The 13,641-nt window shown below is 35.8% G+C and overlaps 1 protein-coding gene across 1 annotated transcript in view; it reads right to left on the reverse strand.

The window, feature by feature from the left end:
- The window catches only part of LOC100471847 (phosphatidylinositol 3,4,5-trisphosphate 3-phosphatase TPTE2), a 125,991-nt gene that overhangs the window by 49,533 nt on the left and 62,817 nt on the right, over window positions 1-13,641 (reverse strand). The window contains exons 10-12 of the mRNA XM_019797998.2: window positions 8,786-8,846; window positions 7,874-7,955; window positions 7,510-7,598 (exon numbers count right to left, since the gene is read on the reverse strand). Coding sequence (XP_019653557.2) covers window positions 7,510-7,598; window positions 7,874-7,955; window positions 8,786-8,846 — 232 coding nt within the window. The remainder of the gene's footprint in view (window positions 1-7,509; window positions 7,599-7,873; window positions 7,956-8,785; window positions 8,847-13,641) is intronic.

Genomic DNA, 13,641 nt, shown 5'->3' on the forward strand with positions numbered 1-13,641 from the left:
CAATCAAGTTTTTTCACAGAGCTGGAACAAATAATCCTAAAATGTGTATGGAACCAGAAAAGAACCTGAATAGCCAAAGGAATGTTAAAAAAGAAAATCAAACCTGGTGGCATCACAATTCCAGATTTCAAGATCTATTACAAAGCTGTAGTCATCAAGACAGTGTATGGTACTGACACAAAACAGACACATAGATCAATGGAACAAAATAGAGACCCCAGAAATGGACCCTCAACTCTATGGTCAACTAATCTTTGACAAAGCAGGAAGGAACATCCAATGGAAAGAAGACAGTCTCTTTGACAAATGATGTTGGGAAAATTGGACAGCCACAAGCAGAAGAATGAAACTGGATCATTTCCTTACACCATACACAAAAACAGACTCAAAATGGATGAAAGACCTAAATGTGAGACAGGAATCCATCAGAATCCTAGAGGAAAACACAGGCAGCAGCCTCTTCGACCTCAGCCACAGCAACTTCTTGCCAGACACATTTCCAAAGGCAAGGGAAACAAAGGCAAAAATGAATTATTGGGACTTCATCAATTTAGAAAGCTTTTGCACAGCAAAGGATACAGTCGACAAAACCAAGACAACCAACAGAATGGGAGAAGATACTTGCAAATGACGTATCAGATAAAGGGCTAGAAACCAAAATCTATACAGAACTTATCAAACTCAACAAATCCAATCAAGAAATGAGTAGAAGACATGAACAGACACTTCTCCAAAGACAACAAATGGTGAACCAACACATGAAAAAATGCTCAACATCCCTCAGTATCAGGGAAATACAAATCAAGATCAGAATGAAATACCACCTCACACCAGTCAGAATGGCTAAAATGAACAAGTCAGGAAATGAAAGATGTTGGCAAGGATGTGGAGAAAGAGGAACACTCTTACACTGGTGGTGGGAACGCACTGGTACAACCACTCTGGGAAACAGTATGGAGGTTCCTCAAAAAGTTGAAAATAGAGCTACCCTACAACCCAGCAATTGCACTACTGGGTATTTACCCCAAAGATAAAAATGTAGTGACCTGAAGGAGCACCTGCACCCCAATGTTTGTAGCAGCAATGTCCATAATAGCCATACTATGGAAAGAGCCCAGATGTCCATCGACAGATGAATGGATAAAGAAGATGTGGCATATATATATATATATATATATATATACACACACACACACACAATGGAATATTATGCAACCATCAAAAAATGAAATCTTGCCATTTGCAAGGACATGGCTGGAACTAGAGGGTATTATGCTGAGTGAAATAAGTCAATCAGAGAAAGACAATTATCACATGATCTCACTCATATGTGGAATTTAAGAAATAAAACTGGGGATCATAGGAGAAGAGAGGAAAAAATAAAACAAGACTAAATCAGAGAGGGAGACAAACCATAAGAGACTCTAAATCATAGGAAACAAGCTGAAGGTTGCTGGAGGGTAGGGGGGTGGGAGAATGGGGTAACTGGGTGATGGGTATTAAGGAGGGCACATGATGTAATGAGCACTGGGTAATATATAAGACTGATGAATCACTGACCTCTACCTCTGAAACTAATAATATATGTTAATTAATTGAATTTAAATTAAAAAATGGAAAAAATAAAGAAGTCACTAAAATTTTTCTGTATGAATATGAAAAAATATTATGGAAAGAAGATTCAGGTGGATAAGTGATTAAAAAACACACACAACTACAATATGTGAAGAACTTACTAAGTATATTACTATGCACTTTAAGTACAATTATAAAATTTATTCCTCAAAACAAAAAAGAAAAAAGAAAGTGAAGGTTTGGAAAAACATTTATCATGCAAATGGAAGTGAAAAGAAAGCTGGGGTAGCAATACTGATATTGGACAAAATAGACTTTAAAACGAAAACTGTTATAAGAGACAAAGAAGAGCACTACATAATCATAAAAGGAAAAATCCAACACGAAGATAGAACAATTGTAAATATTTATGCATCCAACATGGGAGCACCCAAACACATAAAGCAGCTAATAACAAACAAAGAAGGTAATCAACAGTAATATAATAATAGTAGGGGACTTTACCACCCCACTTACACTGATGGACAGATCATCCAAACAGAAAATCAGGAAGGGAAGAATGGCTTTGGACACATTGGACCAGATGGATCTAACAGATATATTTCGAACATTCTACACTAAAACAGTGAAATACACATTCTTTTCAAGTGCACATGGAACATTCTCTGGATAGATCATATGTTAGGCCACAAAACAAGTCTCAATAAGTTTTAAAAGACTGAAGTCATAGCATGCATCTTCTCTGACCATATTATGAAACTAGAAATCAACTACAAGAAGAAATCTGGAAAGAGCAAGGGAATTAAATTTAACAAGCTACTAAACAATGAATAGGTCAACCAATAATCAAAGAGGAAATCAAGAAATACATGGGGACAAACAAAAATGAAAACACACTGGTCCAATATCTTTGGGATACAGCAAAATCTGTACTAAGAGGCAAGTGTATAGCAATAGAGGCCTACTTAAGAAGCAAGAAAAATCTCAAATGCACAACCTAACCTTACATGGTTAGGACCTAGAAATGGACCTAGAAAAAGAAGAACAGATCCCAAACCAGTAAAAGGAAGGATATAATAAATATTAGAGCAGAAATTAACAAAATAGAAAGTGAAAAGTAAAACAGACCAATGAAACCAAGAGCTGGTTCTTTGAAAAAAATCAACAAAATTGATAAACATTTAGCCAGACTCATCAAAAACAAAAAACAAAAATAGAGAGAGGACTCAAACAAAATCACAAATGAAAGAGGAGAAATAACAACCAACACTACAAAAATGCAAAGGATTATAAGAGGACACTATGAAAAATTGTATGTGAACAAACTGGACCACTTAGATAAAATTCATAAATTCTTAGAAACACATAAGTTCCCAAACCTGAATCAGGAAGAAATAGAATATGTGAACAGAGTGATTACCAGCAATGATATTGAGTCAGTAATAAAAAACCCCAACAAACTAAAGTCCAGGACCAGATGGCTTCATCAGCAAATTCTACCAAATGTTTAAAGAAGAGTATATGCCTATTCTTCTCCAACTATTCCAAAAATAACAAGAGGAAGAAAATTTATTCAATGAAACCAATATTTTTTATAGTAATTTTTTATTATATTATGTTAGTCACCATACAGTACGTCCCTAGTTTTTGATGTAAAGTTCCATGATTCATTACTTGCATATAACACCCAGTGCATCATGCAACCAGTATTATCCTGATACCAAAACCAGATAAAGGCACTACAGAAAGAGAGAATCACAGGCCAATATCTCAATGAACATAGTTGCAAAAATCCTGAACAAAATATTAGGAAACCAAATCCAACAATACATTAAAGAAATCATTCACCATGAGCAAGTGAGATTATACTTGGCATGCAAGTGTGGATCAATATTCACAAATCAATTAATGTGATACCTGACATCAATAAAAGATAAAAATCGTATCATTTCAACAGATGCAAAAAAAGCATTTGACAAGTTACAACAACCATACATGATAAAAACTCTCAACAAAGTAGGTTTAGAGGATACATCTCAATGTAATAAGGGCCATATATGAAAAACTCACAGATAACATCATACTCAATGGTGAAAACTAAGAGATTTCCCCCTAAGATCAGGAAAAGACAAGGATATCTACTTATCCCTCTTACTCAACATAGTACTGGAAGTCCTGTCCACAGCAGACAAGAATAAAAGGCATCAAAATTGGTAAGGAAGAAGTAAAAGTCTATTTGCAGATGACATGATTGTGTGTGTGTGTGTGTGTGTGTGTGTGTGTATAAATGCATACATATATACACACATATATACATATATATACGCATATACACATACACACACACACACACACACATATATATCCCTAAACACTCCACCAAAAAACTACTAGAACTGATAAATTCAGTAAGGTTGCAGGATACAATATCAATATACAGAAATCCATCGCATTTCTATACACTAATAATGAAGTAGAAGAGAAATTAAGAAAACAGTTCCATTTACAATTGTACTAAAAATCATACAATACCTTGCAATAAATTTAACCAAGGAGATGAAAAATCTGTACTATGAAAACTATAAAACACTGATGAAAGAAACTGAAGATGACACAAATGGAAAGATATTCCATATTCATGGATTAGAAGAACAACTGTTGTTAAAATATCCGTATTACCCAAAGATTTAATGTAATCCCTGTCAACATACGAACACCATTTTTCATACAACTAGAAAAATCAGTGCTAAAATTTGTGTGGAACCATGGAAGACCTCCAAATAGCCTAGCCTAAGCAATCTTGAGAAAGAACAACAAGACTAGAGGGTTGCAATTCCAGATTTCAAGATACACTACAAAGCTGTAGTAATCAAAACAGTATGGTACTGGCACAAAAAGACAAATAGATCTACAGAACAGAATACAGAGTCCAGAAATAAACCCATACTTATAGGGTCAANACCGGCACAAAAAGACAAATAGATCTACAGAACAGAATACAGAGTCCAGAAATAAACCCATACTTATAGGGTCAATTAATCTAAGATGAAGGAAACAAGATTATGTAGTAGTGTAGCATAAACAACTCAGAAACAGTCCCAAACTTCTCTTAAAACTTGGTACATGACTGAGAAGAGATTATAAATCAATGGGGAAAAAATGAGCATGTGATAGATGGTGTTAGGACAATTGCATATCCATATGGGAAAAAAACCCTCCCTCCTCAAATCCCAAATAAAAACCTAAATGTAAAAAGTAAAGCTTTAATATTTTATAAAGTATAATACCTTCACTACCCCAGCATGTAGGCAAAAAGCACAAACACACATACATACACACATGGAAAGACTGATAAATTTCACTCCATTCAAAATTATAAATACTTCTGTATGACAAAATAGATCATAATCGAGTTAAAAGACAACATGTAGGAGGAGACAGTTGTAATACAAACTACTAACAGACACAACAGCATCCATTTTTTATGGCTGAGTAATATTCCATCACATGTGTATATATACACACACCCCACATCTCCTTCANGTGTGTGTATATATACACACACCCCACATCTCCTTCATCCACTCATCTATTGGTGGACATTTGGGTTGCTTCTATAACTTGGCTATTGTAAATAACACTGCAATAAACATAGGGGTGCAGAGATCACAGATTAGTGCTTTCTTTTTGACTGGGATAGGCCGGTGATGGGTATTAAGGAGGACACGTATTGCATGGTGCACTGGGTGTTATACACAAATAATGAATCATGAAGCATTACATCAAAAACTAAGGATGGGGGCGCCTGGGTGGCACAGTGGTTGGGCGTCTGCCTTTGGCTCAGGGCGTGATCCCGGCGTTATGGGATCGAGCCCCACATCAGGCTCTTCTGATATGAGCCTGCTTCTTCCTCTCCCACTCCCCCTGCTTGTGTTCCCTCTCTCGCTGGCTGTCTCTACCTCTGTCGAATAAAAAAAAAAAAATCTAAAAAAAAAAAAACTAAGGATGTACTATATGGTGACTAACATAACATAATAAAAACACAAATTAGTGTATTCATTTTAACATTCTTAACATTTTTAACATTCTTTTTTTAATAGAGAACTCATTTTTTGTTTAAGTAGTCAAAAACCTGATAAAGATAACATTGAACACAGAAAGTATTTTTTTAATAATAATTTTTTATTATATTATGTTAGTCACCATACAGTACATCCCTGGTTTTTGATGTAANTAGTCAAAAACCTGATAAAGATAACATTGAACACAGAAAGTATTTTTTTAATAATAATTTTTATTATATTATGTTAGTCACCATACAGTACATCCCTGGTTTTTGATGTAAAGTTCGATGATTCATTAGTTGTGTATAACACCCAGTGCACCATGCAATACATGCCCTCCTTACTACCCCTCGCCAGCCTATCCCATTCCCCCAACCCCCTCCCCTCTGAAGCCCTGCCTTTTTCTTAACATTCTTTAACATTTCTTTTAACATTGCTTGTCAACTATACTAAAGAATCAACATCCAGTTTATTTAAAGTAGTCCCGTAAATCAACAATAAAATATTTTGACTGTCATGATGCTACTGGTAATGTGCAGGCACCAACCAGCAAGAGGAGAGCAAAACCAATATGAATGAAAACCTGAAAAAAGAGGCAACTCTGGGGCACATCAGCTGAATACCAGCCTGCCAAATGACCCTAAGGGAAAGTCAATGCAAGACATGGGGACACAGGATAATTGAAGTCCTTTCTCAGAAAAAATTTAAAAATGAAATTTGAAATGAAGGAAATGAAGGTTAACCTTCAAGCAGGGAATTAGCTTTAATTACAAGAAAACTGAAGTTAATTGCTTGGATTATAACACTTCAGGTTGAGCCCTGTGAAATGACCATATTTGTAAATAAAAGATAGTCCAAAAGTGGCAATTCCTACGGTCCCACTTCTATAGCCTTCATTTATGCACGGTATTGCAAATTGCACATCCAGAATATTTCAACCTATAGGGCTAAAGGCAGAACCTACCTACTAATTCATGGGCTTAAAACTAGTTTTCAGGTAAGACTAAAACTTGATTCTACTCAATTATAAAAAGCAGTTTTAAAGTATTGTGCTCTCCTGGAATGCAATAAAAAACTGTTTTATAGTCCACCAAAAACGTAATTCTTGGTCAAAAATGGTGAAATATGCTTAGATTATTATTAAAAGCCTTAAGCTGAATGAGAGAAAATCTAACTCAATTTAAATTGAATGAATCTACACTTTTTTTCATTTTACCTCACAAAAATCACCTTCTTTGTATCTCTACACTACAAAAATTCCACTATAATTATTGGGTTTTGCAATAGCATCACTGTTGGCTCCTTAACTTTAAAAGGTTCTCACAAAGTTTAAGAACAGTCTTAAATAGAAGTCCTCTGACGGTTTCTAAAATTAAATATTTTTATTTTCATAGATATTTTGGCAAATCAAAATGAAGAAACTCAAGTAGTCAATAAACAAGAAAAAAATATGTTCAGCCTTCCTTAGTTTTGTTATTCCTATTTACTTTCCTTTTTTTTAGTCTTTACCTTCCACCCTCCCTCCTTCCTCTTTCCTTTCCTTCCTTCAGGCTTGAAGCTAACATCAAAAAAGATTTATTCATTTATTTGAGAGAGAGAGAGAGAGAGAGTGCAGGGTGGGGGGCAGGGGAAGAGACAAACTTAAGCCGACTGTGCGCTGAACTCAGAGCCTGGTGAGGAACTTGATCTCACCACCCCGAGATCACCACCTGAGCTGAAACCAGGAGTCAGATGCTTAACCACTGCGCCACCTAGGCACACCCACCCCACTCAAATTTTAACAACTATTAATACTAACAGCAGTATGTATCTTGTTCTTGCACTTTAATGTATTAATATTTATTTAGAAAAAGAAATTAAATATGTTTACCTTTGCCTCCCTTGCAGTGTATCGCTACGATGTTTTCGTCATCTTGAGCCATCCACTTATCTACTTCCTTGGTGAATGCCACCATCTCACTGATTCCAAATGTAAAATTTTTAGTTGAATTAGACTGGGATAGGCCGGTGATGGGTATTAAGGAGGGCACACATTGCATGGTGCACTGGGTGTTATACGCAAATAATGAATCATGGAACTTTACATCAAAAACTAAGGATGTACTGTATGGAGACTAACATAACATAATAAATAATTATTATAAAAAAATTTTTAGTTGAATTAAAATTCATCCTAAAAATCAAGCCCAGTATATTTAGCTTTCTTTTGACAGCCATCTTGACATAAAACTTACCTTAGAGTGGGGACATTGTGATCATCAATCATGATCCGCTGGACCCTGTAATGGAAGTACTTAGGATCATAAGCTCCTTCACCTAAAATAAATGATACATAGGTCATATATCTATGCCTAATAAACACAGTAAATGACAGAGTTATGAAGAAGTTATACTTTATTATAAATTCCTTATCCACCTTTAGAAGGAGCTTTCTGACTGGCTCTTGCTGTTTTAATAGCATTAAGGGTCTGAAAAACAGAGATAGTAGTGGTTTGTCCATCTTGAGTAACCTAAACCCAACTTCTTTGGGTTTAACAGGCCTTACTTTTAATTTTCTAGCAGTCTACTCATCATATTATCATAGGGCAGACAGACACCACAGAGCAGAAGTAAACGTGGCCAACCAGAAGGCTTGCCTCCTGAAAATGTCTGCTTAATATACAGGAAGAGGAAAAGACAAGACAGAGTAGTAAGTGAGGATATAATCTCTTATCTATAGGGTTTTGCTGTTTGAGCATATTTTCTCTTGTTTATTGACTACTTGGATTTTTTTCATTTGGGTTTTGCTCTCCTCACACCCCACTCCTAGTGAATTAGAAAATGTATTTGTTGAATTGTCTGTCTTCAAAACATAAGCCGGCAGGAAAAACAGAAGTATTTTCCTAAACCTAATACCATTAGGGCAGATTCTACCCAAAATGGCTCTGCCTCAACTTAAGCCTCCTGCCTCCCTCACAGGGCATTTATACTACGGAGATACTTTTTTCCTACAAAATAGAACCAGTGCAAGATGGAGATTTTTAAACTCACTTCCCGTCACCCACCAAATACGTATGATTAAATGAAATGGAAGGACTGAATCATCTTCTTATATGCAGTGATCTGTTCTATATCAGTAGTAACAAACTATCTGGCTATGTACATACTGCATAGATTGTAGACTTGATAGTGGTCTTGATGTTTGGTATCTAGGAACCGCACAACTTCCTAGAAAAAATAGACACATATCTTACATAAATCCACATGGCACCAATATAAGCCATTCCATAGGAGTAAGCCAAAATGGTCCTTACCTTTTATTTACTTGTCCCTCACTCACACCTTTTAGGGGAGATTTAGGGAAGAGAAGAGTATGTACATTCCAAGTCCTATCTCATCCACTGATGGTTTTCAAATAGCCCACAATGTTGTGCTTGACTACTCTGATTAACCTCTACTATAAATACACATTGCTACCAGAGACAGTTAACTAGCCTTAAGTAAATTTGTGAAAATTATGATTTTACAATATGTGATTCTTATCTAGATTTTCTGAATAGATAGGTTTTTTATATTTTTAGATTTTTAAAAAAGATTTATTTACTTTAGAAAATGAGAGAGAGCATGAGTAGGGGGAAGGAGAGAGGGAGAGAGAATCTTCGGCAGACTCCCTGCTGAGCATGGAGCCTGATGCAGGGCTCCATCTCACAACCCTGAGATCATGAACTGAACCAAAATCAAGAATCAGAGGCTCAACCAACTGAGCCACCCAGGCACCCCAATAAATAGCTTTTTAAGATAATAATCTGGATATTACAGTCTACCTATGCACTATTTAAATGAATAAATAGTGCAAAAATGTGTGGTATGATTGTGTGTGTATATATGCATGATAGAAAAAGATAAGCACATGATATCACATTTTAATTAAGTGGCAATATGGAGACTCTTTTTGATCATCTTTGCATTTTTTAAATGAATACATCTGTGTGTATGTGCATATACATATATACACACACATATGCATATATGCATAACTTTTCAAAGAAAGTGATCTAAAATAGTTTTATAGTATCACCATACTAATACATTTCCAACAAATTTATCCATTTGAGACACACACACATGCGTCTCTGTACAACAAAATGACTGTAAAAAAGCTGAAAAATTGATGAGTATAGTACCCTGAGCAGTGTTTACTACCTTCATATTGAGAAGAAGAAAAGATATCCAAATAATCGATTGGTTAAATTGTCAGGAGGAAACAGTAAGTCAAAAAGATAAACACTCTCAGTCTGCATAATGCTGGAATGGGAGGACAAATAGACTCATATACATAAAGATTTCATGAGCTCCTTTACACTAAAATAAAATCCAGATGGATTGAGGAATCAGATATAAAAAACCCACAAATATTTCTAAGAAGTTAGTGAACGTTAATCAATTCTTTGGATAAAGAAAAACAAAGTGTTGAATCAATGGAAGATCAACAGATTTAGGTTTGACTTCACAAAAATTTGAAATTTCCATTTTAAAATGCCACATTACAATGAATAACAGGAGAGAATAATTTTCAGTAAAATTGAGTGAATGGGGACTATGTCTAGTATTATCTATAAACTAGTTATACTAGTATAAACTAGTAACTCATAACAATTTAAATAGTACTCCCTCAACCTAGAGATAAATGGGCCTCACCAACAGAGAAGTCTAAGCGACAATAAAATCCCATTTTCACCCACGAAATTAGCCCTTTCCTTTTCAAATGAGAAAATCCAACACTCTCCAAGATGGCATGAAAATAAAACTTTTGATTTATTGTTAACATAGTACATTGGATTTGGCAATATATATTGAGAACCCTAAAAATACTCATACTCCATAACCAGGTAATTTTACTCCTAGGAATCTATCCAGAAAAGGCTTTATGCTTTTGAGCCTTTGTGCCTCTGATGCTGCATTATTAATATTGATGACACCTAAATATCCAAAATTCAAGGTTGATTATAGCACTAATGAAATATCACACAACCATTAGAATACTGTCTTGCCCTTCATTCTCTCAATAAGTAAACATTTCACAGTGGTTAATATATGTGCAATCTTTTTCACTATACCCACACTTAAGGATAGTCAGTATTTGCTTTTCTATGAAAAAATATATCTGGATGTTTAAGTTTCAGGGATTTAAAAAATCACCTATTTCTCTATATGTCTAGAAAAATGATTTCAAGGATTTGACTTTTCTCCAAGAGTCCATCCTTTCCTCAATACAAAGGTAACTTACTGCTGTGCTTTCTGATCTAAATAGCCTACCTGAAGACTACAAATACCTCTTAAACTAGCTGAATACAGACAAAAAGCATCTAAAAGAAAGTTTGGCTCTGCCAAGAAACTACATTTTTGGGGACCAGATGGACAGTTTTTGTCCACAATCAGAATAAAGAATATGCAATTGTACGAAGGTCAAAAACCAAAAGATGACTAAGAAGATTTTTAGGACTGTAGGTAATGTAGAAATCTTTTTACCCAATAGCCTTAAATTTACAATTCCTGAAACTCTTTCTTGGAATGTGAAAGTTAAAAATGCTGCCCACTCTTTGAAAGCCTTTTTGCAACAACCTCCAACTTTGTCCTAAATATGTCAACCCCTTCGCTCTGTGTGTTCACAAAATATTAACTAAACAGAATAGTTTACACCAGAAGCAACTGTCCATCTTAGCCCATTCCTTGATTTGGAGATGAAGGTACATTCTCTTTGCTTGCATGTGGTGGCAGCACTGGCCACACTTGTTGACACTTCCACCATAGTGCTTGCTTCTTCATTCCCACAAATGTCCAATCTTCCTACTTCTAGGCAACACTTGACATTTATATTAGCAAATTTACCGCATATGAAATCCTACTGTTTGCTGTACATATTACTATCCATTGTTCAAAATCTAATCCTGCAAATTTATTTCCTCTTAAGAGTGAAGGGGAACCACATGACCACTTAGCATTCTCTCAGTAATTAATCATGCCCATATCTGTATCTTGCACACTTCAGTCAAATGTAATTTAAATTAGTTTTTATATGGCTTTCATCTTAAAAACAACAAAGGCATGCTCTGTGCAGGATATGTTGTTATCATTGAAAATGCAAGCACCAACACAGCTCCATTGCCTAATTCTCAGTCTTCCCAGGTAGCTGAAGTAATAGCTCAGACATGAGCCTACAGTCTGGCAAAAGATGAAGGTAAATATTTATATGGATAGTAGATATGATTTTGGGGGTGGTTTATGATTCATGAATTTTATGAAAACTGATGATTTATCACTTCTTCTATATGCTTATTAAAAATGGTAAAAATGATTTATCACTTCTTCTATATGCTTATTAAAAATGGTAAAAATGCTTAGTAGAACTTTGTCAATATCCCAAGGAGATAAGTATTAAGAACTGAAACAAAACCAAACAAAACACCTNGATCATGGCTTAGTAGAACTTTGTCAATATCCCAAGGAGATAAGTATTAAGAACTGAAACAAAACCAAACAAAACACCTCAATGGTCTAGAGAACACTCTAGAAGCCAAGAGTAGTATTTTTGCTTTGACTTACATGCTAAATGAAGTTTTTGGCTTTTTAACACCCTAGCCAATATTAAGTGTTGCTAAATTTATATTTATCACCACTAAATCTACAAAGAAAAATGTATCAATTTAGACAAGTTGTAATTAACTCACAGTTCTCAGCTCAACCTACTGAAAAGTAATATTGGCAAAGGATGCTCTATTCCTAGAGATGGATTCTGGCAATTTGAGGATGGCTGTCCTGAAGTGCCATAATCCATCCAATGGGCCCTGGCCAAATTACTCCATGACTATTCTCATTATGGAATGAATAAAATAGTTTCCACATAAAATAGAGGTTTGGGAAAATTTTTTAAATTGGTCAAGGGAGTAGTAGAATCATGTCTTATAAATAACATAACCTAGATAAGATACGGTTCACTCTTTCCTCAAGACCTTTTTGAACACTTACAAATTGATTTTGACTGCCCATCTCAAGACGATGAATATGTACTCGTAATTTTTTTACATGTATAGAAAAGTTTCCCTGCCTTAGAATAAGGTAGAATGATTTCATGAATGATCCAAATACTTTATCCTTCCCTATTGGGTTCTATCACATGAACTGATTTGGTCAACAGAATGACATAAAGCAGGCAATTGCAAAAACCCTTATAAGATTACACTCTAGCCCTTGCCTTTGCCATCACATAAGAACACACCCAGGCTAGCTAATAGAGGATGAAAACACGTGGAGCAGATAGGACTTACCCCAGATACCCCAGGTAAGGTCATTATAGAGCAGCTGATAAGGAAAACTGAGATTCCATTCCACAGTGGTGATGTAGGAAGACCCTGAACTCACCTCCTCCATGGCCACACTAAATCTACAAATATTAATAGAATGGTTCCTCCTGAAGAACTGAGGGATGACTGAACAGCTTCTGCATAACAAAAGATAAAGAAACCACATAGAGAACAGCAAGAGAGAGGCAGACACAGTAATGAAGGGAACCCCCACCTCTGACATGGTGAACTACAATGGGGAGGGATAGTACTGAGGGTCTAGGAAGAGATTCGTCTGCCTTGGGGCAAGAAAATAAGCCATGGTTTAAAAGGGCAACTATAATATAAAAAAAATCTAGCCCTAGAACTCCACCAAATGGTGGGGAAGCTCCTAGAAAGCTCTCCAGATTGGACAGGCTATTGAGTGTCACAGTTTATGCTCCCCCTCCACCTAGATAGTGTGACTAGGAGAAGGGTCTAGGCACCCAAGCTGGTATAGTGCCCCAGTGAGCCCTGGGCCCCTAGTCCACATGAGTCCCAGCCATCCCACCAAAGTGGCCCCAATATGCCACACACTGGGACACTCCTGGTAGGCACCCACTACACCTCCAGTCATTGTATCAAAGTCACATTCATGCAAAGCACCCTGAAACACGGCAGGCCCACACCACATTGGCTTCAGA

The sequence above is a fragment of the Ailuropoda melanoleuca genome, chromosome 7, assembly GCF_002007445.2.
Source record: "Ailuropoda melanoleuca isolate Jingjing chromosome 7, ASM200744v2, whole genome shotgun sequence".
In the NCBI taxonomy this organism is placed as follows: Eukaryota; Metazoa; Chordata; class Mammalia; order Carnivora; family Ursidae; genus Ailuropoda; species Ailuropoda melanoleuca.